Below are 27,147 nucleotides of genomic sequence, written 5' to 3'. Positions count from 1 at the left end.
GAGCCTAATGGAGATTTTAGGCTTCAGCTGCTTTTGCCCTTTTTGTGGTATCCTTTTGCTCTTCTAGTAATGATGTTACTTAAATTCTTGTTTGATAATGTATCACACAAATGGGTGAATTGCACATCGATACCCTATTGGAGAATGAACGGTCTATAACAGGGCATTAAAGTCTAGGTATTACACAGTAAAAAGAAGTCTACTGCTTCATGGCAGTACACTAAGCATGGACTGAAAAAAAACCCGAAAGGTTGCATTTTTTATGTTTGCTAAATTCAGTTTTGCTGTTTAGAAGGTATTAAAAAAACAGTAAATTAAAAAGTATTGTAGAGGTGTGTTTTTGTGGGTGTGTGTCAGAGAGAAATTCAGTAAACAAATGAATAAGCAAGAGCGAGTGAGACATCAAGAATTCCTACCCATCAACGTCTTTGATCAAGCAATGTGAATAAAACAAACAACATGAGAATAAAGATATAAAATCAGGGACATCTTTTAAACATAATCTTAGCTTTACATCAGCTTGCATTTTCTCAAGAAAAAGAAGTTTGAAACAGTAATGCTTGGCATCATTGGCTGACAGTAATCTTCACTAATTTTGCAGAAAATCTGACATTTTGAAGGGATTGAGCAAAATTAAGGACAAATGAAAAACTTGGAGAGGAAAGAGATTCCAGTGTCTTGCAATGAATTAATGTTTTCATTCAGTTAATAACAGTAAGACCTCGAAAGTGCACTAGTTCAAGAAAGTAGCAGTGATTACTATGTATATTTGTGTTTTGCATGATGTTCTTCGTGTTTCACTGTTGCAGTCATTACACTTGGTTTATCTGCCTGCAGGTAGCCCTCAGTCGGCCCGAATACCAGAGTCTTGGGATTTCTGTGTCGGATGCTGTCACCTGTTCCATGACGTCAGGTCGTCAGGGGTATAAAACATGCAGCCAACGCAATTACTTCAGTCTTTCTTACTGAGAAGGAGCCCGAAGCAGAAGCAGTTTGCAAGTGCCGGTCGGCCGCTACCTGAAATTTTTGTTTTTTCGAGTTTCAGACCTGAAGTCTTCTAAAGCTAAGTACCCCGTTGGGGATTCTTTTTTCTTGCCCTAACTGATGTCAGAAAAAATTAACAATTGTTTTGCCTGTGGAAAGCAAATACCTCACAGAGATTTTCATTCTTACTGCGTCACCTGTTTAGGCTCAGACCACGATGTCCCTAGCTGTCGGTTTTGTGCCTTGTTTAATGCCCGAACCATTCAACGTCAGGCTATTTTTGTAGCTAAATTCTTTTGCTCTCATTCTCCGTATTCTGAAATGGCTTCAGTAAGCCATCCGACTACCGATCCTCCAAAAAAGCGCAAAGACAGAGAGACCGCATAGGTCAAAAACTGTCAATGACACTTCTGTTAAGCTAGTCGCCAGTCTGCCGGTACTCAGCGAGGCGCCTTTGCAGCCAATGATGCCCGCTTCTTCATATTCGCAGGCCTCTGCTGAGACCCATTCGGAGTCTGGTATGCCGTGAGATGCTTCTTCGACTGTGGAACCTGTGGATGTCTCTACCTCGGATGGGTCTGGAGCCACTGTGCAGGCACCAGCTTCTGAGGGTGTATTCCGACCTACTGATATTCATATTAAACTACTAACACTACCAAGTTTCTTAGGCCAAGAGTTCGCACTACAGCTAGAAAACTGACGTTCAAACCACATGCTCAGGCTCCCATGCCACAAAAACAAATGCTTAGAATGGCTGAAGACCTTATTACTCTAAAAGACAAATAATTGAATTTCCTTCTGATTCTACAGATCAGGAGTCTGACCCTTCTGATTACCAGGACATACCCTTGTCTACCTATGAGGATTCAGATGCAGAGGAATCTATCCCCCCCACCCCCCCGCTCCAGAAGATTTTTCTTTTGGTGAAACCTTGCATACCTTAAAAGAGCATTTCCGCTGGGAATACCAGGACTATCCTCAGTCCAAAAAGAGACTCGGGGAATTTTTAGATTTGCCTCAGCACAGGCCTCTAGCTATACCCCCTGTCCTGGATATTGTAGATGATGTCTTCTTGGAATCCACTTTTACTCCTGACACGTTGCCACCAGCTCCTAGAAAACCTGACAGGTACTACAGAGTACCTGCCTCTCACAAATTTCTCTTTAAGAATCGTACTGCGGATCCAGAGACCAATTTCCAGGGGTCTAAAAGCATTAAGGCTACTACAGCCAAAAACCCTACCCCTTCAGACCGGGATTCTAGAGCTTTAGACAGATGGGGTAAGAAGGTATATACCTCTGCAACTCTTGCTGTCAGGGCTTTGATTTGCCAGTTTCACACGTTGAAATACCAGCAACATATTATGGAACTAATTAAACAAAAAATGGTGTTACTTCCAGATTGTGCAGAAAATAAAGATTTACAAGAGTTAATGCATTCTGCAAACCAAATTAGTAAACATACTTTACAGTGTGGGTTTGATGCCCTAGCAGCATCCTGCAGCACTGCTGTCACTGGGTCTGCACTGAGAAGGCATGCTTGGCTAAAGGAACAAATCTTGCCTGACCATGTCAATGCAAAAGTACTAGTTGCTCCATTAAATCAGGATTGTTTGCTTGGCACTAAAGCAGAAGAAGTTCTTAAAAAGATGGAAGAGAAAGCTAAATCTGTGCAAACTGTCAAAGATTGCGTACAAACTGTCAAAGATTTCTTACAGGTAGCTAAATCTGTGCAAACTGTCAAAGATTTCATGCAAGCTGTCAAAGATTTCTTACAGGTACAGCCACCTAGATTCAGTAGGCATTGACCTTCAAAAAACTGGTACTTTCCAATCCCTCTTGGGCCTTCTCAGTCCAAACCCAGGGGAAACAGACCACCAAGACTACAGTCTCAGGGTATGCAGACATCTGCACAATGGAGTGTTTCCACCTCAAAGCCAGGGAGTGGTAAGCCACCCCCTTATGGAAAAAGTTCACAATAACTTTCCATTTATCCTTCCCAGCCATGCCCAAGTACTTGTGCCCCTAGGATGAAAACTCGCCCTTCCTGCAAAAAACTGGATGTCCATTACACAGGACCGATGGGTTCTAAACATTGTATCCCAGGGATACAGATTCTACTTCCACTCACTGCCAACACCAAGCGGATTGCCAGACCTCCCTCCAGACTAGTGGGCAGAGGCTCAAAAGCAAATACTTTCTCTTCTCCATGTAAGGGCTATTCAACCTGTCCCAGTTGAACAAATGGGACAGGGTTTCTACTCCAGACTGTTCCTGGTGCCCAGAAAAGAGAGCTGTTGGCGCCCTATCCCGGATCTATCAATTCTCAACACCTTTCTTGTGGTCCCAAAATTCTTGTACTGCAACAGCTTCTTCCTATGCTAGCCAAGGATGTCTGGTTAGTCACCCTAGACTTGAAAGAAGCTTATCTGCATAGTCCCATAAGGGAGTCTAGCAGGAAATGAATACGTTTCAGGGCAGGCTCTATGCACTATCAGTTCTCAGCACTTCCCTTTGGCTTATCTGCAGCGCCCAGAGTATTCACAAAATGCCTGGCTCCAATCATACTGCAGGCAGAGAAATATTCAAATCTACCCATACTTGGACGATTGCCTGATTCAGGCAGCCAGTCAGGAATTGCTACTTCAGCACCTGGCATTTGTAAAAAGACTTCTAACTTTACTGGGATGCGCCATCAACAAAAAGAAATCACAACTGGTGCCCAGCCAACAAATTGTATTCCTGGGAGCAAGCTTGAACACAACTTCCCAGATGGCATTCCTCACTCCAGAAAAGCAGGTCCATTTGACAGACTATTTCAGATTTAATTTAATGGCCAGCAAAACCCAGCTATCTGCAAGGAAAATACTGCAAGCCCTGTGGTTCATGGCCTCATGCATTCTGCTAATTCCATATGCAAGACTGCATATGAGGAAACTTCAGTGGTACTTAAAAAGTCTCTGGTGTCGACATTCCCAGGACCTGGAAACAGTGATTCCTATCATACCTTGTCTAAGGGCAGAGTTCCTTTAGTGGGAAGAAGCATGCAACCTCAACAAGGGACTTCCTTTCACTCAACAATTCAAGTATTGGTGTCATTCAAAGGGGATCCAGTGCCTGTCAGCCTGGGATGACATGCTCGACAAGCCACGATGCCTCGTTAGGGAAGGCTTGTACCTGTCACCCCTGGGCTTTCGGATATTGGCAAAGGTTCTTGCTACCCCCATAGTGCCTTTTTTAGGCAAGGCTCAAAAGACAAACCCACCTCCATAGGTATCACAAGGGATAAGAAACTAAGATTAATGCTACTCAACGCCAGAAGTCTAAACCTCAAGATGCACGCACTCGAAACTCTCCTTAGCATGGAGAACATCGATATCTGTGCAGTAACAGAAACCTGGTTCAAGGCTCCCGAAAGCACCCCAGCACTACCAGGTTATACCTCATACCATGCTTTTCGGCCCCAAAACTTGGGCCGAACCACAAAAGGAGGGGGAGTATCAATATTCATCAAAGATACCCACACCTCCAGGTTGGTGGCACAGCACAAAGCATCAGAGATTATCCATGTGCAACTAACAGTGGGTAAAACTGCCTTCCAGCGTATAGCCTGCTACAGACCACCCTCCCAAACCCAGGAACCCCACTTGGCCTTCCTGAGAACACTGGAAAATATGAAGGTCTCTCCAAACACCATTATATTGGGCGACTTCAACTACCCAAACATAGACTGGGAGCATTACTCTAGCTCCAACACCCTAGCCCAAAGGTTCCTAGAATTTATAAACTCAAATGCTATGGAACAACTTGTTACCACTCCCACAAGAGGAGAAAACATACTGGACCTGATCATCACCAACATGGGGACTCTATGCTCCAGACCAGAAGTGTATCCCTCATTGGTAAGATCAGATCATAAACTAATCTCACTGGATATTCACATTCCGACTCCACCCCCTGCCCTGAAAACCACAGTAAAAAACTTCCTAATGCAAATTTCACACTCCTCAAAACCGAGGTGGAATCCTTCAAAGCCCCCGGGCCTGTGGAAAATACGGCCCAGACCGCAGAATCCTTTATAAACGCATTCTATGAACACCTTCAGGAATGCATGGATCATGCAATCCCAAATACCAAGTCCCAATCCTCCAAAGGCAGATGTCCTGTCTGGTGGACCCCAGCCATAAACAAACTATACAATAGAAGGAGGAAGCTACTACATGATTGAGCAAAATCCCAAAAAGGGAAGGCATCTCTGATCAGTATTAGCAAAAAACTACGGGCACTCATAAAATCGTCTAAGGCCAGCTTCGAGAGAAAAATTGCACAGGATACTAAGGATAATCACAAGGCTTTCTTTAGTTATGTTAGGAACCTGGGTGGGAATTCCCAGATATGCTCAGAATTAGTCCAAAATGACAAAAAATACACCGAACCCACAGACATTGCCAACATCCTAGCTGACAGGTTCAGCACAAACTCCCCACCAAAAGGGCAAATATCTATCCCAGCAGAGTGCTGCCCCTGACATCTCAGATGCTCAGGTAAGAGCTGCCCTCTCCAAAGCAAAAACACAGCCTCAATGGGACCAGACGGTGTCCCGGGCTCGTCCTACATGAACTCCAAGAAGAGCTAAACCCAAATATAAAACTACTGTTCAATCTCAGCCTTACTATAGGATATGTACCCAAAGAGTGGCGTGCAGCAACAGTGGTCCCTCTCCACAAAGGTGGTGCCTCAACGGATCCTGGAAACTATCGCCCCATAAGCCTGACTAGCTTGGTCTGCAAAGCTATGGAAAGGATCATCATGGACCTCATAAATAAAGATATTGGGGACCTACAGACACTGGATCCTACCCAGTTTGGCTTTGTTAAGGGCAGATCCTGCCTCTTAAACCTGGTTGATTTCTTTGAAACAGTCACTAAGGCCATTGACGAGGGGAAGGTGGTCCACACAGCCTACCTGGACCTCGCAAAAGCCTTCGATACAATACCCCACTCGGGCATTATAGATAAGCTCACCAGCTTAAATATAAACCCCTATGTCACTAGATGGGTTGCAAACTGGCTCAAGGACAGAACCCACACGGTTAGAATTGCTGGAGCCATGTCAGACTCCAAACCAGTTACAAGTGGCGTCCCACAAGGCTCAGTCCTGGGACCTCTCTTGTTCGGTATATATTTCTTGGAGGTACAGGCCAACACGGAAGGACTGAGGCTGACCAAGTTTGCAGATGACTGCAAACTGGGCGCCATAATCGACACTCCACCCGACACAAGCTTCCTCCAAAAGGGCCTCATAGAAACAGACAACTGGTGCCAGAGCCATGGCCTCAAGCTAAACGCCAAAAAGTGTATAGTCATCCCCTTTGGCAAAAACAAAGTGCCCACAAATTACCACATAGGCGGTAATCCATTAAGTACAGAAGAAGTAATTAGGGACCTGGGGACCCAAGTTGATAGCAATCTCTCATATGACAACCACGTGGCCAAAGTGGTTAGAAAAACATTTTATATAGCCCACCTAATCATGAAGGGATTCACATCTAGATCAGGGGGAGGTCATCATGCCTCTTTACTCATCCCTCATCAGGCCCATAATTGAATACAATGCCCCTTTTGGGATGTACCTTACCAGACACCTGCAACAACTGGAAAGACCCCAAAAGTACCTCACCAAGAGGATCAAATGGCTCAAACAGATGCCATATGCTGCCCGGTTAAAGAAACTCCAGCTCTACTCAGTGGCATATCGCCTGCTCAGAGGCGATCTGTGCCTGACGTATAAAGCCATGTCCAACCCGGAATTAATGGACATGCTGCACCTCAGAAAATCCAAATCCCATCGAGCTACACGCTCGAGAGACATGAACCTCAGCACTGAAATAAATAGGACATGCTGGAGGGACAGATTCATAACCCAGAGGCTCCCTTCACTCTGGAATAAAATCCCAGTCCAGGTTAGGCAGAGTCCCTCATTGACTCTCTTCAAGAGGAATCTTGATGAGTGGATGGGAGATCATAGGTTTACCCCGGGTATCACTTCTGTGTCACTGTTAGACAGAGGCACAGTATACTAGCCTCGAAAAAGGGCATAGCAAAATTAATTTAAAATGGGTGGCGAAAGCCAAACACACTCTGGCTAGGCTTATAAATGCCCTAGGGCAGATAGCCTAGTATGAACCTATGGACCCCTCGCCGCCCAAACCCTGATAACAGACTCATCAGATTATGCATGGGGGGCTCTCATGGCAGGCAAATGCATTCAAGGCAAATGGAGCCCAGAACAAATTCCCCTATATATCAATCAAAAGGAGATGCTATCTGTACAGAATGCTCTGACAGTCTTCAAATACTTTATCCTTCTAGGACAGCTCCTGATAAAGACAGACAACACCACAGTTATGTGGTGCATAAACAAACAGGGGGGAACTCATTCTTACCCACTCTGCAGGTTAGCCATAGCTCTGTGGAGCACAGCCTTGAGCATCCAAGTGCACCTGCAAGCTCAATTCCTGCCAGGCAAGCGAAATTCACTGGCAGACGACTTAAGCAGAAATCTACTGGACCCTCATGAGTGGAAACTGGAACCAAACTCATTCAGACTTCTAATCCAGAGGTGGGGAACACCAGAGGTGGACCTTTTTGCCCCCCCCCCCAAACTACCAAATGAACAAATTTTGCATCAGGAACCCTCACAGCAGAGGCTGGAAGGTGGAAGCCCTATCCTTTACTTGGGAAAACCTCTCAATTTTTATGCCTTTCCTCCTCTCAAAAAGTACTACTCAAGATCAAACAGGACAGGCCAAGGACAATCCTTATTGCACCAGATTGGCCACGCCAGCACTGGTACCCACTCCAACGCAGTCTGACAGCAGTGCCACCCTGGCACCTACATCAGACACCTTCCCTGCTGTCTCAGCAGTAGGGACAGATTTTGCATCCACAGCTGCAAACCCTAAACCTTGCAGCCTGACTTATCCCAGCATCCCTCAGCAAACAGGTGCTGGACGTCATCCTTGAGGCCAGAAGGCCTAGTACTAGGAAATCCTATGCTGAACAGTGGAAAAGATATTGTTCTTGGAGTCGGTCTCTAAGGAAGGACACAGCTGTGCCCAACTTAGCTCAAATCCTTGATTACCTAGTAGAGCTGTTCCACAGAGGCTTATCCTTCTCATCCATTAAGATTCATGCCTCTGCCATCTCAGCTCATTATAATACTGAGCCTCCTCTCTTTTCTCACCCTCTCATCAAACAGTTCCTGAGAGGAGCTAACAATTTAAGGCCCCCTAGGAGAGCTCCCACTCCGGCCTGGGACCTTAACTTTGTACTGGAGAAGCTCACACTTCCCCCTTTTGAACCTACTGCTTCAGCAGAGTTAAAATTCCTCTTTTAGAAAACAGCCTTAGTTCTAGCTATTACTTCAGTAAGAAGAGTGTCTGAGTTACAGGTACTAATGGCGGTGGAACCCTTCATTATTTTCCATGCTGACAGGGTTTCCCTTAGGACTCTTCCTTTATGCCCAAGGTGGTATCCAGTGTGGCTTTAAATTAATCCATCCATTTTCCAACCTTTTTCCCTAATCCACAAAAATAAAGGGGAAAGGATCCTGCACTCCTTGGACATGCACAGACAACTCAGGTTCTACCTTGACAGGACTAAGCCTTTCAGAAAATCTGACCAGCTGCTAGTCAGCTTTGCTACAGGGCAGAGGGCAAGGTCATTTCGAAGCAAACCATTTCCAAATGGATAACACACTGCATCCATTTCTGCTACAAGCACCATGGAAAACATACCCCTCTGGGGATCAGAACTCATTCCACTAGAGCTACTTCAACCTCTACAGCATTTCTCAGGGGACTCCCTACCAGGGACATCCTGGGAGCTGCAACCTGGAGATCTGTACACACCTTCACCAAGCATTACCACTTACCTATTTTTTCTAAATCCAGAGCTGGATTTGCCACAGCAATCTTACAAGGCCTGCTATCCAGCCCTAACTTTTCTTGACTACCTCCACCCTTCCTCAGCTTTGGGAATCAACCCAAGTGTGATGACTGCAACAGTGAAACACGAATAACATAGTACAGTTGTGTACACTTACCATTAATGTAGATGTTCGAGTGTATTCACTGTTGCAGTCCTGGTTTCCAACCCTCCAGCCCCCTGGCTTTCTATATCCTTTCTACCTATCCTCTTTATTGCCATCTTTTATGCAGGGGTATTTACTTTTTACTGGAGGTGTTCCAGACCATGTAATAGCTTCCTATTTTGGGGGCTCCTGACATCTGGGGCAAGAAAAACTGAGGTAATGGCGTCGGCTGCATGTTTTATACCGCTGACGACCTGACGTCATGGAAGAGGCGACAGCATCTGATGCAGAAATTCCAAGACTCTGGTATTTGGGCCGACTGAAGGCTACCTGCAGGCAGATAACCCGTGTGTGATGACTGCAACAGTGAATGCACTCGAACATCTACATTTATGGTAAGTGTACACAACTGTACTTTTCTGTCTATGAGGTGTGTGAGTCTGTCTGAGCCTGCGTAGGTGTGTGCATGCGTGCGTATGTGTATGTGTGTACTGACATAACTTATATTTTAGATGTAAAATATTTCCTCCACCATCAACAATTACATATGCTGCAGCAAGTATGAAAGAGTAGTACTTTGAAATGAGGAAGTATATAAAAAAGCATATACTTGTAAAAAAAAAAAAAAAAGCAAAACAAAAAGGAAAACAATTTAATAGGTAGCCCATTATCTAATCGCAGTATTGTACAATGATAGGTCATTTATATTCAAAAATGTGCACACTGATTGGTCATCCCAACCAGTGTGCCCACTGTAACTCAAGCATATACCAAAAGAAAAAAAGTCTGGTCGCCCAGACTTTTTTCTATCAATATATGCTACAGAGCTTTCCAATTTTCTTGAGTTTAAAAAAATAAATAAATAAATGAATAAACTGAAATTTGGTCATTTCAGAGGTATGAGAGAGACGGGACAGAGAAAATACAAGGAAAACAAGGTACATTATGCAAAAGTAAAAAAACTTACCTGATCATCCTTGCATTTCTGCCCTGTCTCTCTCATACCCCTGAACGGTCCAGATTTCAAATGTTATGTCTTTTATTAAAAAAAAAAAAAACGAGATCTTCCTTTCTCCTTTACTTCCTTTCCAAAGAACTGATGTACTGCGTAAGCTTGGGAATGTAAGTCCCATATGCATTACGCAGTATATCAAGAAAGCCCCAGGATGCTGAAAAAAGCAGAACACCACCATGGCGCCATTATACAAAGACATTATTTAAGAAAAGTAAGTCATTTTTTTTTCTTAAGTAATTTCATTGTACAATAGCAATAACCAACTCCTGGCTGTGATATATTGAAGATTTACCCACAGTTGCCTTTGTTTAATCACAAGGGCTTTGCCTTTGTGACTCTACCATACCGACCATGGGTAAATCTACAGTATACCACACCCAGCCATTGGTTATTGCTTTAATATCCAACAGAGTGGGCATTGTCTGGAAGTAGTGCATCTTCCAATGGTGGTGAAGAACATCTTTGGGCAGTCTGTTGTATCATTGATAAAGCCCACTCTTTTGGCCATTATTGCTTGTTTAAACACTGTTTTTCTGAACAATCACATATAATGCCAACAGTCCCAATGCATTCCCTTGGTATGAGACATTCATAGGTATACTGTGCTGTACTTTATAATAGGATTAATTTTAGTTGCCACATATACATCTACTTTTCTGCATGGTTCCTACTTGGTAGATGTGTTGCTTAGTTGTCCATTGATAATAAGAAATAGGAACATGATGATGTGACTTTTGAGCATTGATATGAGCTGGTAATCTTGTGATGTAAATGCAAATTTTCAGTTTGTTACTAAGCACATTTTGTTTTCATTTTACACTTTTATGTTAGGAATCCCCCCTCATATTGATACCCATTCTGCTTTTGAAGATGGAATAATTTCTCTCAGTCTTGGATCTCAGGTAGGGTCATTTTTTTTGTTTAAACTCATTTTTATTAACTAGTATGTGAAAGGACTTGTTCATACTTTCAGTCTTAGCCTGAGAAGCAGTGGCATGAGCTGCATCACAAAACATCACTATACAAATGTTTGACCTAATAAATATCAAATTTGAAACCAAAATGGTGAACATCAGAATGTTGTACAACTCTATTAAAATAAAACTCCATCTTAGAACTCAGAAAACATGTTTTTTTCATTGTATCTTATGTTTTTAATGCCTCAAAATCACTCCATGCCTCTTTTACAATTTTAATGTGTTTCCCTCAGAATGGCTGATGATGGATCCTGCCTTAGTAACATGATCTTTTTTTCTTGCTTTCATTCCTTCTTCCCAGAATAAATTTCAAGTCCTCTTTATATGAGTCATGCTAGACATAAGGAAGTAGTGTTGTTTTCTCATGCCATTAAGATAGAATGGCAGGACTGTGAAGCACTGTCATCTAACACACCTTCTGTAAGATAGCTACTACTTCTATGTTTGTCCTGACTGAGCCTCATTTATGTGTCTCTCAGATCTTGTTCTGTGCTATAAATAGCTGTTACCTACTTCCAGTAGAAGAAAGTAGTTAAATAGCAGGCTTCTATAAAGTGATGCTTTTGTAGTTCTAAAAGAAATGACAGACCTTCCCCTACACTTTCATGCTGTTGTGTGAAAATTCTCACAGCAGTTAGTGATCTGTACATTTACAAGTGACAAGTAGTAGGACTCCAAACGATGTATGTATGCTACCTCCCAATGCCTTCAGTGGGAAGTTTTTTCCTCTCTCGTGAATGATGCAGAATTAAAACGTGCTATACTAGTTCCTTTTTATTATTTCTGTCTTGTTCACCTCCCTTTTTTGTATTTCGTATTCATTTATACTTTGGTAACTAGTAAAGTGAACTGGTCCCAGGACCCTTTTCAGCCACAACTCGGGTACACTGGCAAAGATGATAACAAGTAATAAATGCACTTAGCAATATAAAGAAAAGAAATACAGACATAAAAACACTGACAAAGATTGCATGTGTAGCACATAGCCAATGTGTGACAGTGAATAAGTAAAACATTAAGTAACATTTATTATTTATTTATTTATTTATTTTTATTTATTTTACATTTGTTAACCGGGGGTGTCTGACTGAGCCGAAAAGGCCCTTTTTCAGCAGAGGCCCATGGAGAAAAGCTCCACATAGAAAAATTACAGATACATTTAGTTATTTAGACATGTTCAGTATATACACAAATTACAAAAGTCATGTTTTTACATTGGTATGCAGCACATCTCCAGTTACAGTGGAGATAACAAACAACAACATATTAATTTAAAAATAAAGGTAATTAATAGATTTGTGGTGTACAGCTGAAATTTGGAACATAGGTAGAATACATACATAATACACAGGTACAGTACATACATTGTAGATTAGCCAGTGTTTGTGAGTAAGACTGAAAACTATTATCAAGTACTCTAGGTTTAGTATGTGTACCTTATCCGCTTTCACTAGCCTGGGGAGCAATCATGTTACTGCCAACTTTACTTGAGATGTTGCCTGATGAGGTCTTTAAAGGAGGCTTTGGACAATGTGTTTTGAATGCTAATGGGGACAGAGTTCCATTTTTTAGCCACTGAACTACTGTATAGTGCATCTCCAAAGCTGTTGTAGCTGTTGGTGACTTCTAGTAGTAGTTTGCTTGATGATCTAAGAGGCCTTTTGGCTGAGCGATGTTGTACTAGGTTTTTGAGGGCAGGACACTTATTATGAGGTAATTGATCGAATGACAGAGGCAGAGCTGATTGTAGCCTAGGAGGTTGGGTAGTTCAAGCCAGTGGAGCTGTCTCAAAGCAGTAGAGTGATGAGTTCTATATGAGCAATTTGCAGCAAAGCGGGCAATTCTGTTATAGCAGGCTTCCATTTTGCTTAGTTCAGTTTTGTTGAGATTAGTCAGAATGGGAGATGCATAGAGTAGGGTGGATAGAAGTTGGCAGCTAGCAGTGGCTGATCTTGTGTTGTTGGTAAGAAATTGTTTGATACGGTAGAGTGATCCCAGTTTGGCATGTACTTTTTTAATAGTTAAGTTGAGATGACTATCAAATTTTAGGTGGGAGTCCATGGTTATTCCCAATAGCTTAGCCTGTGCCACTGGAGTAGCATTTGTGGAGTAGATAGTGAATTGACTGTTATCAGTGTTTTTGTTAGAACTGGTTATAATCATAAGCTGAGTTTTCTTTGGACTGAGGATAAGTTGGGCTTTGGTAAGGTAGTTTTCAACGTCAGAGAATGCTAGTTGAGTTGTTTGCAGGAGGGTGGGAATGTTTTGTGCAGCACAGATTAAGGTAGTGTCATCTGCATACTGAATGATAGATGCATGCTGTGTGGAGGTATGGAGGTCATTTGTGAAGATTTTGAATAGTAGTGGACCTAAGATAGAACGTTGTGGGACTCCTATAGTTATGGACAGCTGAGAAGAGAGAGAATTTTCCCATATATGTATGTATGGTATGTGTGTGTTTGTGTATATGTGTATAAAGTACATGTGTACAAAAACATGTGTATGTGTACAACAGAGAACTAGATTATATGCCCGGTTGTGTACTTCATGTCCTTTAAAGAAAAATCAAAATGGAAATTTTGTGTAACTGTATATGTGTGTCTGCACATAAACACACACACACAGGAGATTCCAAGATGGCCGCCGACTAGTCTAGTCCTTACTCTCTGAGCTCCTCACAGCTATTTAACTTTTGGTTTTTTTTACAACTTTACATCAACCTTTTTCCTCAAATTTTTATACTAAAAGATTTTATAAATCTTTTTCTACGCATTTGGATTATTTTTTCTTCTGGAATTATTATCCTGGGATTTATTTTACCTCAGAACATTCTTGGTCTCTCTGCTGCTGGGACTCCTACTGCTCCAGTCTGTTCCTGGTTCCTGGTATCCTGTTAACTGCATTCCATTTCTGGGCATGGCTACAAAATCTGACTCCATGGAGACTCAGCCTACAAAGGCCAAATATACTTCAATGCTCTCTCCTGAAAAGATTCAGGTTCAAAAAGACTGAAATCATCTAGACAACCTACAGAAACTTTTAATGTAAGTAATAAAGATTTAAATGGCTCAAATTTCCTTTTAGAAGAACTAAAAATAGCATTAAAACCAATCCAAAGTGCTATACAAAACTTTTCAGAACAGTTTGCAGACTTTAGTAAATCTTTAAAGCAAATAAACAATAGTATTGTTACTATTGGAAATAAAATCTTAGCTTTGGAGGTTAAAACAGACTTATTGGAAAGTGACTTTAAATCTAGAGATAAAACTGTTTCAGATTTACAAGCTAAAATATTGGATCTGGAAGCCAGGAGTCGAAGAAATAACATCATTATTCGTGGTTTACCTGAATCTTATGACAATAAAAACTTGTTATCTGTGACTAAAAATATCTTTGAAACACTGTTAAATTGTGAAGCTTCTTCAAAATCTATAATTGTAGAGAGAGCACACAGAGCACTGCGTACAAAGCAAGATTCTTCCACACCAAGGTTAATTTATACTAAGATGTTCTTCGTTTTCCATTGCTGCAGTCCTTACTATTGGGTATAGTCCGCGTCCAGTCGGCCCGAATACCAGAGTATAAGGCTGACGTCGGTCATGTCGCCTTAGACTGACGTCAGTACGTCAGGGTACTAATGCGCATGACCGACGTCATATCCTCAGTCTTTTTTGCCGCATGGTCCGATGCAGAAGCAGTTTTGCGAGTGCAGGTCGGCGTTCTGAGATATTTCCGAAACCGGAGTTTCAGACCGAATCAGAGTTGGCTAAGTACCCCGTTGGGGAACATTTTGGTTTTTTTTCTTGCCTCAGTATTTAACCGGATGTCAGAAAAAGTGAATAACTGTATTTCTTGTGGGAAACAGATACCGCATAAGGATTTCCATACATTGTGTATACCTTGTTTAGGGCCTGAGCACGACGTTGTTGGTTGCCGCTCTTGTGCTAGGTTTAACAAACGCACTATTAAGAGGAGGTTAGACTGTGCCAGGTTAGTGTTTGGGAAACGTTGCAATTATAAAATGCCGTCGGATGCTCCGACGCCCGCTTCGTCCAAGAAGCGCAAGGACAAAACAGCGAAGCCTAGGGTTGAAGAACCGGCAGTCCCGGACGTCGGTTCTTTAGGAGGCTCAGTGGAGCCGGAGGTTTTGCCAGGAGTTTCTATGGAGTCTCCGGCAGAAACTTTACTGTTACAGGATGTACCATCTCAGGAGGCAGGCCAGGCTGAGGGGGCTTCTCAGGTAACTATTCTCCCCTCTCTTCCCAAAGTAGTTAGAGCCTCTCCTTCTGTTGCCAAAACTTCCTTTAGAGGTAGGCCAAGTTCAGCTTCAGTGGGGGCTTCTCCTAGCTTTTCGGGTTCTGTACCTAAGAAACATATGCTTAAAATGGCAGAAGATTTGATTACTATGATTAGAGGTTCTATGGGCCCTCCTGATAAGAGGCCTAGGGTGGAACCAGAGTTTGCCAATTTTGAACAGGGTTCAGAGGCTTCTGAGTCTTCTGCGGAAGATTTACAGGAGTATCCTCCTTATTCTGATTCTGATGTGGATGATGCCACTCCTTCGGCTTCTCCTCCTGAGGATTTTTCATTTTCAGAGACTCTGCATTCCATGAGGGAGCACTTTAAATGGGACGGCCAGGATTACTCTGATTCCAGGAAGAGGCTTAGGGAATTCTTGTTTTTACCCCAGCATAGGCCCTTAGCTATACCTCCTGTGTTGAATGTGGTGGAAGATGTTTTTGCAGAGGCTTCCCTGAACCCTGATTCTTTGCCTCCTGCTCCTGTTAAACCTGATAGGTACTATAGGGTGCCCGAAGCTCATAAGTATTTGTTTAAGAGTCCTAGGGCGGACCCAGACACTGTTTCTCAGGGACCTAAAGGTGTTAAAGCCTCTGTGGTTAAAAATCCTGTTCCCACTGACAAAGAGGCGAGGGCTTTGGATAGGTGGGGTAAGAAACTGTATACTTCTTCCACTCTAGCCATGAGGGCGTTGAATTGTCAGTTTCACATGCTGAAATATCAAAATTATCTCCTTTCACAATTGAAATCTAAGGTGGATGCTTTGGCGGAAGGTATTGAGTGTAAAGAGTTGCTGGATTTGGTTTATGTGTCTGAACAAGTGGGCAAGCATTCTTTGCAATGTGGCTTTGATGCTGTGCAGGCCTCCTCGAGGGTGGCTGCCACTAGTTCTGTTCTTCGCAGGCATGCCTGGTTGCGGGATCAGAATTTGGCTGAGCATGTTAAGACAAGGATTTTGGATGCACCTTTACAGTCTGATGTGTTGTTTGGTTCGCCTGTGGAAGCAGTTTTAAAGAAAATGGAGGACAAAGCTAAGTCTATGCAAACTGTTAAGGATTTTTTGCAGGTACAGCCACCGAAGTTTAGTAGAAATTGGCCTGCTAAGGGGTGGACATATCCTGCTTATGACTCCCAGTCTAGGGGTAGGTCTAGACGTGGTAGGGGCAGGGCTCAAGGTTCTTTTAGGCCTAGAACAGGGAGCTCACCTGCTCAGACTTCTGGTGAGGGCAGGGGTCAGTCCTTTCGTAAACAGACCCAATGACCTGCCTTTTCAGCTGCCAGTCGATTCTCGTCTGGCAGCTCCTTTGGGAGGACGACTGTCTCTTTTCAAAGAAAATTGGGATTTAATTACTCAAGACAGATGGGTGTTGGACATCATTCACCACGGTTACAGGTTTTATTTCCATACAATGCCCCCTTTCAAAGGCATGCCAGACGTTCCTCCTCCACAAAGAAAAGAGGCTCACAAGCAAGTTTCTCAGTTACTCCACATGGAGGCCATTCCGCCAGTCCCTGTATCAGAAAGGGGCCTAGGATTTTATTCTCGCATGTTCCTAGTACCAAAGAAGGGGAACACGTGGAGACCAATTTTGGATTTATCTCTCCTCAACACTTATCTGGACATTCCCAAGTTCAAGATGTTGACGTTACAACAGCTTTTACCTCTGCTGGGCAAAGATCACTGGATGGTAACTTTAGATCTCAAGGAAGCTTACCTTCATGTGCCTATCAGGCTAAGTTGCAGGAAGTATCTGCGGTTTCGAGCTGGAGATTCTCATTATCAGTTCTCTGCATTGCCCTTTGGCTTATCTACTGCCCAGAGTATTCACAAAGGTTCTGGCTCCAGTGATAGCTTACTTCAGGCTACAAGGAATTCAAATCTATCCTTACTTAGACGACTGCCTGATTCTGGCTCAAGAAAAGGAAGACCTTCTACAGCATCTGGAATATGTTATAGCAGTGCTAAGATGCCTAGGGTATTCTGTGAACGAAATAAAGTCCAGTCTAGTACCCTCTCAAGACATGTGCTTTCTGGGTGTGAGACTGAATACAGCAGCCCAGATGGCCTTTTTAACCCCGGACAAACAAATGAGTCTTTCACTTTACTTCCATCAACTATCTCATCAGTCCGTGCTGACTGCAGGGACAGTCCTTCAAGCATTAGGGTTCATGGCATCTTGTATTCTGGTGCTTCCCAATGCCAAACTGCATATGAGGAAGTTACAATGGTATCTCAAAAATGTATGGACACAGCACTGCCAGGATTTGGACACTGTCATTCACATAATACCTTGCCTTCAAAGGGAATTTTTGTAGTGGGCTCAGGAATGTCACCTAAACAAGGGACTCTCTGTGACCCGGCCAGAGGCGAGTCAGATTTTAACGACGGATGCCTCGGACATTGCCTGGGGAGCTCATCTAAATGGAAAGTGGATACAAGACAAGTGGCCTGCCAGACTACAGCATCTACATATCAACATGAAGGAGATGTTAGCAGTCCAGTTCGCATTACTGGCTTTCAAGGAGTTACTTCTTCCAGGGCAGGTGTTGATTCTAACAGACAACACAACTGTCATGTGGTACATCAACAAGCAAGGGGGAACACATTCTTATCCTCTATGCAGGCAAGCAATGATTTTATGGGAGACTGCGCTAAGCTTGCAACTAACTCTTCAGGCAAGGTTTCTGCCAGGAGCACAGAACTCCTTAGCAGATGTGTTAAGCAGACAAATCATGGATCCCCACGAGTGGAAACTGGATCTTCATGTATTTCAGAAATTGACAGTGTCATGGGGAACTCCAGACATAGATCTGTTCGCTTCTCCACTAAACCACCAGCTGCCAAAGTATTGCACAAAGGGGTTTCATCACACAGCTTGGAAAGTGGATGCTCTGTCTTTCAGTTGGGAAAACCTTCATGTGTATGCCTTTCCACCTCTGCCTCTTCTTCCAAAGGTACTATTAAAGGTCAGACAAGACAGGCCAAGGATGATTTTGATAGCTCCAGATTGGCCTCGGCAACACTGGTACCCACTACTACGGAGTCTGGTAAAGAAGCCTCCATGGCCTTTACCTCTGATTCCTCATCTGTTATCTCAGAAGGACGGTCATCTGCTCAGTGTCAAGCTTCACTCTCTTCATCTAACAGCCTGGCATATTCTGTGTTGAAGCACAGCAGGTCTCAACTTCCTCAACAAGTTTTAAATGTGATTATGGAAGCTAGACGACCTAGTACAAGGAAAGTGTACGCAGAAAAATGGAAGAGATTTTTATTTTGGAGTACAGCAAAGAATTTGGAGATTTCTGAGCCTAATTTGAGTGTGGCTCTTCAATATCTTACCGAGTTATTGGACAAAGGGTTGTCCTTCTCTTCTATTAAGATTCATGCTGCTGCAATTTCAGCTCACTATGATTGTGACCCACCTTTGTTTTCACATCCTTTGTTCAAGCAGTTTCTTAGAGGGGCAAAGAATATAAGACCCCCACGTAGAGCTCCTACTCCTGCTTGGGATCTCAATTATGTGTTGGAAAAACTTACTCTACAACCTTTTGAGCCTGCAGCTACTGCTGAATTGAAATACTTGTCATGGAAGACTGCTTTTCTGTTGGCTATTACTTCTGCAAGAAGGGTGTCTGAGTTGCAGGCCCTTATGGCAGTAGAGCCCTTTTTGATTTTCCATAAGGATAGGGTATCATTACGTACTAATCCTTCCTTTATGCCTAAGGTGGTTTCTAGTGTGGCTTTAAACCAAACTATTCATTTGCCTACGTTTTATGCAGACCCTCAAAATAAAGGGAAAAGATTTTGCACACTTTAGATGTACACAGGCAATTGCGTTATTATTTAAGCAGGACTAAGGATTTTAGGCAGTCTCAGCAGTTGTTTGTTTCTTTTGCTTTGAGTTCACAGGGCAAGCCTGTGTCAAAACAAACTATTTCTAGGTGGATTGGCTTTTGCATTGCATTTTGTTATTCCCATCATGGCAAGGAGATTCCAGCTGGGATTAGGCCTCATTCCACTAGGGCTACTGCCACTTCAACAGCATTTCTAAGGGGTGGCAACTAAGGATATTTTGGAAGCAGCTACTTGGAGTTCTGTGCATACTTTCTCTAAGCATTATCACCTTCCTATCTACTCTAAGTCTAGGGCTGGTTTTGCCACAGCTGTTTTGCAAGGCATGTTGTCAGCTCCTCCTTCTTTATAATTTGCCAGCCTCCCTTACCTCTGCTTTGGGATTCTACCCAATAGTAAGGACTGCAGCAATGGAAAACGAAGAACATAGTACAGTTTTGTACCTACCATAAATGTAGATGTTCGAGGATTCCATTGCTGCAGTCCAATTTACCCTCCCTCCTTCCCCTCTGTGTTTAGGGGTGGTTATGTAGGTGAGTTTACATGCTTATGTTTTGTATATATTCTTGTATATATTGTACATGTTTTTGGTGCAGGTATTTTGGGCCTTGTCTTTTTAGGGTCTTCTGACATCTGGGGCAAGAAAAGACTGAGGATATGACGTCGGTCATGCGCATTAGTACCCTGACGTACTGGCGTCAGTCTAAGGCGACATGACCGACGTCAGCCTTATACTCTGGTATTCGGGCCGACTGGACGCGGACTATACCCAATAGTAAGGACTGCAGCAATGGAATCCTCGAACATCTACATTTATGGTAGGTACAAAACTGTACTTTACTAAACTTTCAAGACACTTTCCAGATCCTAGAAACTGCTAAAACAAAGAAACAATTCATATGGAAGTCTCACAAACTATCATTTTCCCAAGATCTTCCTGCACAGATCAAATTAAATAGACAAAAACTAGCCCCCTATTGTGCTGACTTGATAAAAAGAGGGATTAGATTTCGAATGGCATATCCTAATACCTTGTCTTTCACAGCTAATGACAAAAGATTTGTATGTTCAGATCCTAAAGATGCACAAGACATTTTTCTTAAAACATTTAAAAAGCTTCCTGACACTGTATCTTAACATTCTACTGTTAAAGAACTACAATAAGGTTTGATCTTTTCGTTTCTTTAATCTGACAGTATTTGTGTTACATGATTTGTAATTCTGGTGTGACATAATTATATTACCTTAAGAACTTGTCATGTAATTTACACATGATGGATTTGGTGTGACAGTGTGCAGTGACAGGATATATGCTTGTTAGATTTGTGTGGATTAATAGAAGCATTTAAATTCCTGTATTTACTTTTTTCTCTTTCTCTCACATATGCTTGCTGTGTAAATAGATAATATGTTAATTTTACTACAAGCTTTGGAGTTACAGCCTTCTGTGTAAGCTAAATGATTTTTGGAGGGAAAAACATTCCATCTCAACATTCTAGCAAGAAAATCTTCCCCTCAGAGTTCCAGCTGATGCTCTGCATGAACATGCGCACACTACAGTCTCTCTGAGATGGATGGTGATGTCATCATTTGTGAGGAAAGAAGGACAGTTTCAAATACACAAGTCTGCTTGTTTTCAACAAGTATTCAATAGCACTAACTTTTTAATAGATCTGGCTATTATTTAAAGTGTTCTCCCTTCATAAATGAAGGTTGCTTTTTAAATTTAAACAGATTCATGTCACATAATATATTCAGTGACTTTTAGTGTGTCTGCATGACTTCAAAGCAAGCTGCTACTTTCATAAAGCAGAGTGAAAATGTTTCTGGAAACAAATGAACAGGTTAGTTTTATATATTAAAATTCTAAAGGATGTGTAAAGAAATGAACATATTTTCCTATTCAGAATATTTTTTCATACAATATTTTATATTATACTGAAGTGTTTAATTTGACAAATGTTACAAAGTATACCTGTTCATATGAAAGTTTCATGTTCTTTCTATTCTCTGCTCTCTCTCTTCTCAGAGGCTGGATGTGATATTTCTGATTAGTAGTTTATGTTTAAGAAAGCCTTTACTTATTTGAAAGGTTTGAAATAACTATCTTTAATATGATTAGCTGAATCTACATGTATATATTTAAGCCCTTAGATGTACTGCATTTAGCCTGCTTGTTTCTGTTTTAATTAGATGTTCAAAATGTTTACTTTAAAAGCCTTGTCTTTTCATGCTGTTTTGCTATGTTACATCTATAGCTTAGAAGAATAGTATGGCTACATAACCTAACAGAGTCATTAATAAAATATTCAAAAAGTAGATTTAAAATTATATGTATGCACATTGTTGTACATTCAGTCCAATATATATGATGCTGTTTAAGTTACTATTTAATAATATAATTATACTTTATTCATGTATATTAACTAGTGTTAAAACCTTACAGCTTATATTATTTCATTTTGAATAGTTCCTGTACTATTATTATCTAGTTAATAGATGCATCTCCAGACTGAATTGTTTTTCATTTTGAGATATGGTTGCTTGGTAGTTGTTTTTGCTTTATTTGAACTATAACTAAATACTCATTCTACAGGTATTAGTGCTTTTATCATACTAATGGTCATGTTGATTAATGAAATTATCACTAAAGTACTAAAGAAGGTTCAGTAGATAGTGCATGACTATTATCTTTAGTTCAGTAATGCTATGCTTATTTACTTATATTATAATGTTACCAGTTGGTTTTGTTATACTTATCTATGTTATCTTACATATCTTTCAGTTTTAATTGTATTACTTCTTATGATATAGTGTTCTAGTTAAGCAGAGTGTGATTTATTTATTATTTACTTGTTTCTCTTTCTCTTGAAATACTTGAGGAAATACATTTAATCACTATAAATTTCAATTTAAGGATAGGAGCTTTAGATTAGTATTAGAAGTAGGGATTAAGCATGTTGGACGTCTTGAAATTAGTTAATTTTGTATATATTTTTAGTAGTATTACTCGGACTTTATGTTATGTTAGGCTTCCTTTGAGTAATTTGTATTCTAACTTGAGGTTATTATTATCTATAATTACAATGTTTTTCATGTTCTTCTGCTCTTCCTTTATCACAGGGGATTGGTGGGTAGGCACTAGGGTTAGGATAAAGGTTATTATTATACATTTCATGGTTCTTAAAAAACTTTTTCTTTTTTTTTCAACAAATGTTATTTGATGACTTGCTTGAATACTTAAAGACTGTTTTTCTTTTATTTTTTTCTTCTTCTTTTAATGTTGTGTTGGATTTGCACCTTGAGTTCACTTTTATAGCATCAATAATGATTATACTTGTAGAATATGCCTGTTGACATAATTTTAGATTCTTGGAATGTTAGAGGCATTCAAGATAAAGCGAAAAAGTCACTATTATTTCATATGATCTTTAAATCACAGGCTAACATTTGTTTTATTCAAGAGACCCATATTTCACATATTGATTGGAATAAAGAGTTAAAAAAATGGATCAAAAAGATTATAGCTTCAGGTGACTCATCTAACTCCAGAGGTGTAGCTATAATCATTAAACAAAAATTCATTGGGAATATTATTGATGAGAAATTTGATGATGAGGGAGGTGGTGCTTTTTTACCGCTTCTATTGCTGGTTTGGACAAACCCTTATTAATTTTAAATCTATATGGCCCATGTAATTCACAACATTTGTTCATTTTAAAAATTTACAATATTCTTGCATCCTATAAGGATCATCATATTATAGTGGGTGGTGACTGGAATGCAGTTATAAACCCTGTAATTGATCATTCCCGCTCCAGTGTCACCTATAATCTTCAATCTACTCTGGCTATAAATGATTTGATGACAGAATATAATTTAATAGATCCCTCCGACTGTTAAAAATATAAACAAGAATGATATATATACTTATTATTCTAAGTGCTATCATTCGTGGTCCAGATTAGACTTCTTTCTAATTTCAGATTATATTTCAAAATATATTGTGGACTTTACTACAGAACCCAGATTCTTTTCAGATCACTCAAGAATTTCACTAAAATTGAACATAAAACCCAATATCAAAAATAAAACTATGTTTAATAAGTGGACCTTAAATAATAACTTATTGTCAAATGAAGATATTTGCAAACAAGCTTCAGAAATCCTAAATGAAATGGTGAATAGTCTTGAATCATCAGACATTCCTTATGACATACAATGGGCTGCATGTAAAGCAAGATTAAGAGGTTTATTTATTAGTAAAGCTGCTTTTTCAAAAACAATACTTTAAGAAAGAGGAATTCTTAAAATCAAGAATTTCTTCGTTGGAAAATCATCTTAGTCTGAACTATGATGCTACTTTAGAAAAACAAATTTTTGATTGTCAGAAAGATTTAATTCTGCTTCACCAAAATAACCTCTCCTTAGCTGAACAAAAGCTACTTGCTTCATATTCAGAGTGGGCCCAGGTTCCATCTAAATTGTTAGCGAGAATTATTAAAGTTAACTTCAGAAATCCAAATATTACATCTTTATGTTATAATAACAGATTATATAATACTGATGAAGAGATTATTCAACTTTTCACCTCTCTTTACACTGAGTTATATTCAGGTTCTTCTAATTCTGTTAAAGATAATCACTCAAAACTCTTTTAGACTCTTTGCAGTTCCCTAAACTTAATGATAATCAGCAAAACTACTTTCTACCCCTATATCGGTACAAGAAATCTCGGATTCAATAGATAATCTTAAATTGGGTAAATCTCCGGGACCTGATGGTTTTACTCCAGAATTTTTCAAAACTTTCAAATTGGTAGTTCTTCCTTCCTATTTAAAGTTTACAATCATATAAGAGTTAATGATATCTCAGATATTCATTGGAACACATCCAAAACCATTCTAATTCTAAAAATAATAAAGATAAATCTGACCCAGTAAATTATAGACCCATTTCTTTAATTAACGTGGATATTAAGATTCTGTCATCTATTCTGGCTAACAGATTGAAACGGATTTTACCCTCAATTATCTCGTCAGATCAATCAGGTTTTATGTCTCAGAGACATGCTTGGGATAATACTCTATCTTTAGAGACTATACTTCATCTCATTAAGAAAAATCCAAACCCTATATATGCTTTGATTATAGATGCATCAAATGCCTTTGACAGAGTATGTTGGAACTTTCTATTTCAAACTATGTTATGTTTTAATATTCCCTTATTCTTTATAAATTTTTAAAAGTTTTATACAAGAATATGTTTACTAGACTATACATTAATGGTCAATTTTCTGCTCCGATAAAGATCACTAAAGGAACAAGACAGGGTTGTCCATTGTCCCCTTTTCTTTTCAACATTTACTTAGAACCTTTGCTATTGTTTATTACTCAAAATACTTTTCATAACATCCCTAGAATTCTTAATACTAATATTCATTTCTCTGCTTTTGCGGATGATTTAGTAATCTACTTTCAAACTCCATTATCTGATTACAGAAAAATAATGAATTCTATTGATTATTTTTCTTTGGTTTCCAACTATCTTTTAAATTCTACAAACATTTAGCACACAAATCTTTTTTGTTTCCAGACGATCATTTTCAGTTTACTTATAATATAAAATATTTAGGAATCAATTTAGAACACAATAATAAATCTTCCTTTCAAAATAATATTAATAAATTATGGAACTCTATATTGTCTGATATGGACAGATGGAAGCATCTAAACCTTTCATTTCTTTCAAGGGTGGCCATTATTAAAATGAATATTCTGCCTAAATTTCTTTACCAATTCTCATCATCTGATCAGATAATTTCAAAAAAATTTTTGAGTCTGTAAATAAAGCTTTGGCAAAATTCATATGGTTCCCTAAATCTGTTAGAATTTCCTATTCTAGATTGGCATTTTCAAGGACAAGGGAGGTTTGGGTTTACCTAATCTTTATCTCTATTATTTGATTGTCTCATCCAATAAACTTCTTACTATCTCTAAATTCAATAACACTTCTTATCCAAATCACTCTTTATGGATAAAATTATGGTATAATTATGTCATTTCTAATAATTTAAATCCTGAAGCTATTCCCTTTATCTCTCTGGATAGTTTATTTATTAAAAATATATCTACAGTATTTAAACAAAAGATTAGAGATTTCCAAACCTTACTCAAAATGTGTAAACTAGAAAAGATCTCGCACCATGTTCAGCCAATTCATCTAAACCCAAATATATTATTGGACAATAAACTTTTGAACTTAACAAACTATCCTTTAATTAAAAATCTAAAAGTAGGAGATGTTTTGAAATATCTTGACTTGCCTTTATCTGACTGGTGTAAGTTATTGAAAGTAAACTGGAATTACTCACCAATTCTTACACAACTAAGAGCAATAATTAAAACAAATTTGTATCTCTGGTCCCCATAGACTCACAATTGAAAAACCTTAACACGATTATCAAAATACTTTCATCATCTGATAAAATGCTCTCAAACTCATATAAATTAATTAATTCTTTAATGATGGACCACAACTGTCTTTTATCTAATGTTTGGTTGAATTATAATTCCCAATTGTCAGAATCTCAGAAAGTCCTGGCTATTAGACACACTAAGGAATTTATCCCTTTAAAAAATTAGCATACACACAATTAATGATTAATAATGATGCCTACTTTACCCCAATCAAATTAAACAAATTTAACCCAAATAAATCCCCTTCATGTTCATGCTGTTCTCATCCCCAAGCAGACCTCCTTCATATTCTATGGTATTGTCATTTTTCTCACAGATTGTGGACATCTTTGAAAGTCAGACTGCAGAAAATGGGATATCAAAAATCCACGTTGACGTGGGAATTTGCTATTCTACATATTCCATTGATTCATCTTTCAAAAGTTGATATTCATGTTATCATTTTATTTGCTCATTACTAAAACTTTATATAATACAAAATTGGATTGATCGTTCTAAATTAAAATGGGTTACTTTCCAGAAAATGGCTTTTAAATTTATTGATGCTCAAGGATACTTAGGTGGAAGTCCAAAAAAAAAGCTATTAGAAAGGTTGTGTTAGAAAAGGTTCTAAACATATTAAATAGTTAATGTTAAATATTTTTTTTTTTTTCTCTCAGGTTGCCTAACTTGTATATAGTGTACATATGGTGTATGTTTTATTTCTAAATAACTTCAAAATCTCATGAAGGTTGTTATCACTAGATGAATTGTTATATGTTCATTTATGCCTTCTTGTTATGTATAATCTTTTAATTGTCTTGCTATTCATATAATTAATAAAAAAATTTTTGAGAAAAAAATAAACACACACACACACACACACACACACACACACACACGTGTGTGTGTGAATGTATAAAAATGTATGCAGAATACTATATCTGGGATGCAGTAATGTATTTAAATGCATGTCTAACTGTGTGTGTGCATTTAAACACAGTGAAGTACTTCTGATTTCTGTAATGTTTTTAATGCAACACTACATAGTAAACATATATTAAAGTAAAGTTGGCTGTATATTATGGTTCATGTCAATGGTCACATTTCTTTTGTGGACTACAAAATGCTCATACACTCTAGTAATGTAAGGACCGAGTCAAAGTCAGTGAGAATCTCTTACCATGGATCTTTGTGTACCAGATGTGCATTCTCCTCTGGGAGGATGTCACAAAAATGCATAAAAGACTTTCTCTGAACATTATCAGTGCACCTAGTTGATAGGGTTGTCACTTTTCTCTTTTTTTTGCAGTTCTGTCCTGTCCATATATGTGTGTGTGTGGAGGGGGGGGGGGCTTGAAAATGGTGAATGTGTTACTACTTTACAAGAAAAAATATTTTCTGACTTTTCTCTAAATGTCACAGAAATGTTTGATACTACATTTAAGTTATCTTAACATATAAACTG

At 39.6% G+C, this 27,147-nt stretch overlaps 1 protein-coding gene across 1 annotated transcript in view; it reads left to right on the top strand.

Moving 5' to 3' along the window:
- The window catches only part of ALKBH8 (alkB homolog 8, tRNA methyltransferase), a 1,100,659-nt gene that overhangs the window by 486,839 nt on the left and 586,673 nt on the right, over positions 1–27,147 (top strand). The window contains exon 6 of the mRNA XM_044072605.1: positions 10,924–10,994. Coding sequence (XP_043928540.1) covers positions 10,924–10,994 — 71 coding nt within the window. The remainder of the gene's footprint in view (positions 1–10,923; positions 10,995–27,147) is intronic.

The sequence above is a fragment of the Protopterus annectens genome, chromosome 5.part0 (assembly GCF_019279795.1).
Source record: "Protopterus annectens isolate FY-2018-M chromosome 5.part0, PAN1.0, whole genome shotgun sequence".
Taxonomy (NCBI): domain Eukaryota; kingdom Metazoa; phylum Chordata; order Ceratodontiformes; family Protopteridae; genus Protopterus; species Protopterus annectens.
The sequence above is the reverse complement of the archived record's forward strand: the minus strand, read 5'-3'. Positions and strand labels throughout refer to the sequence as shown.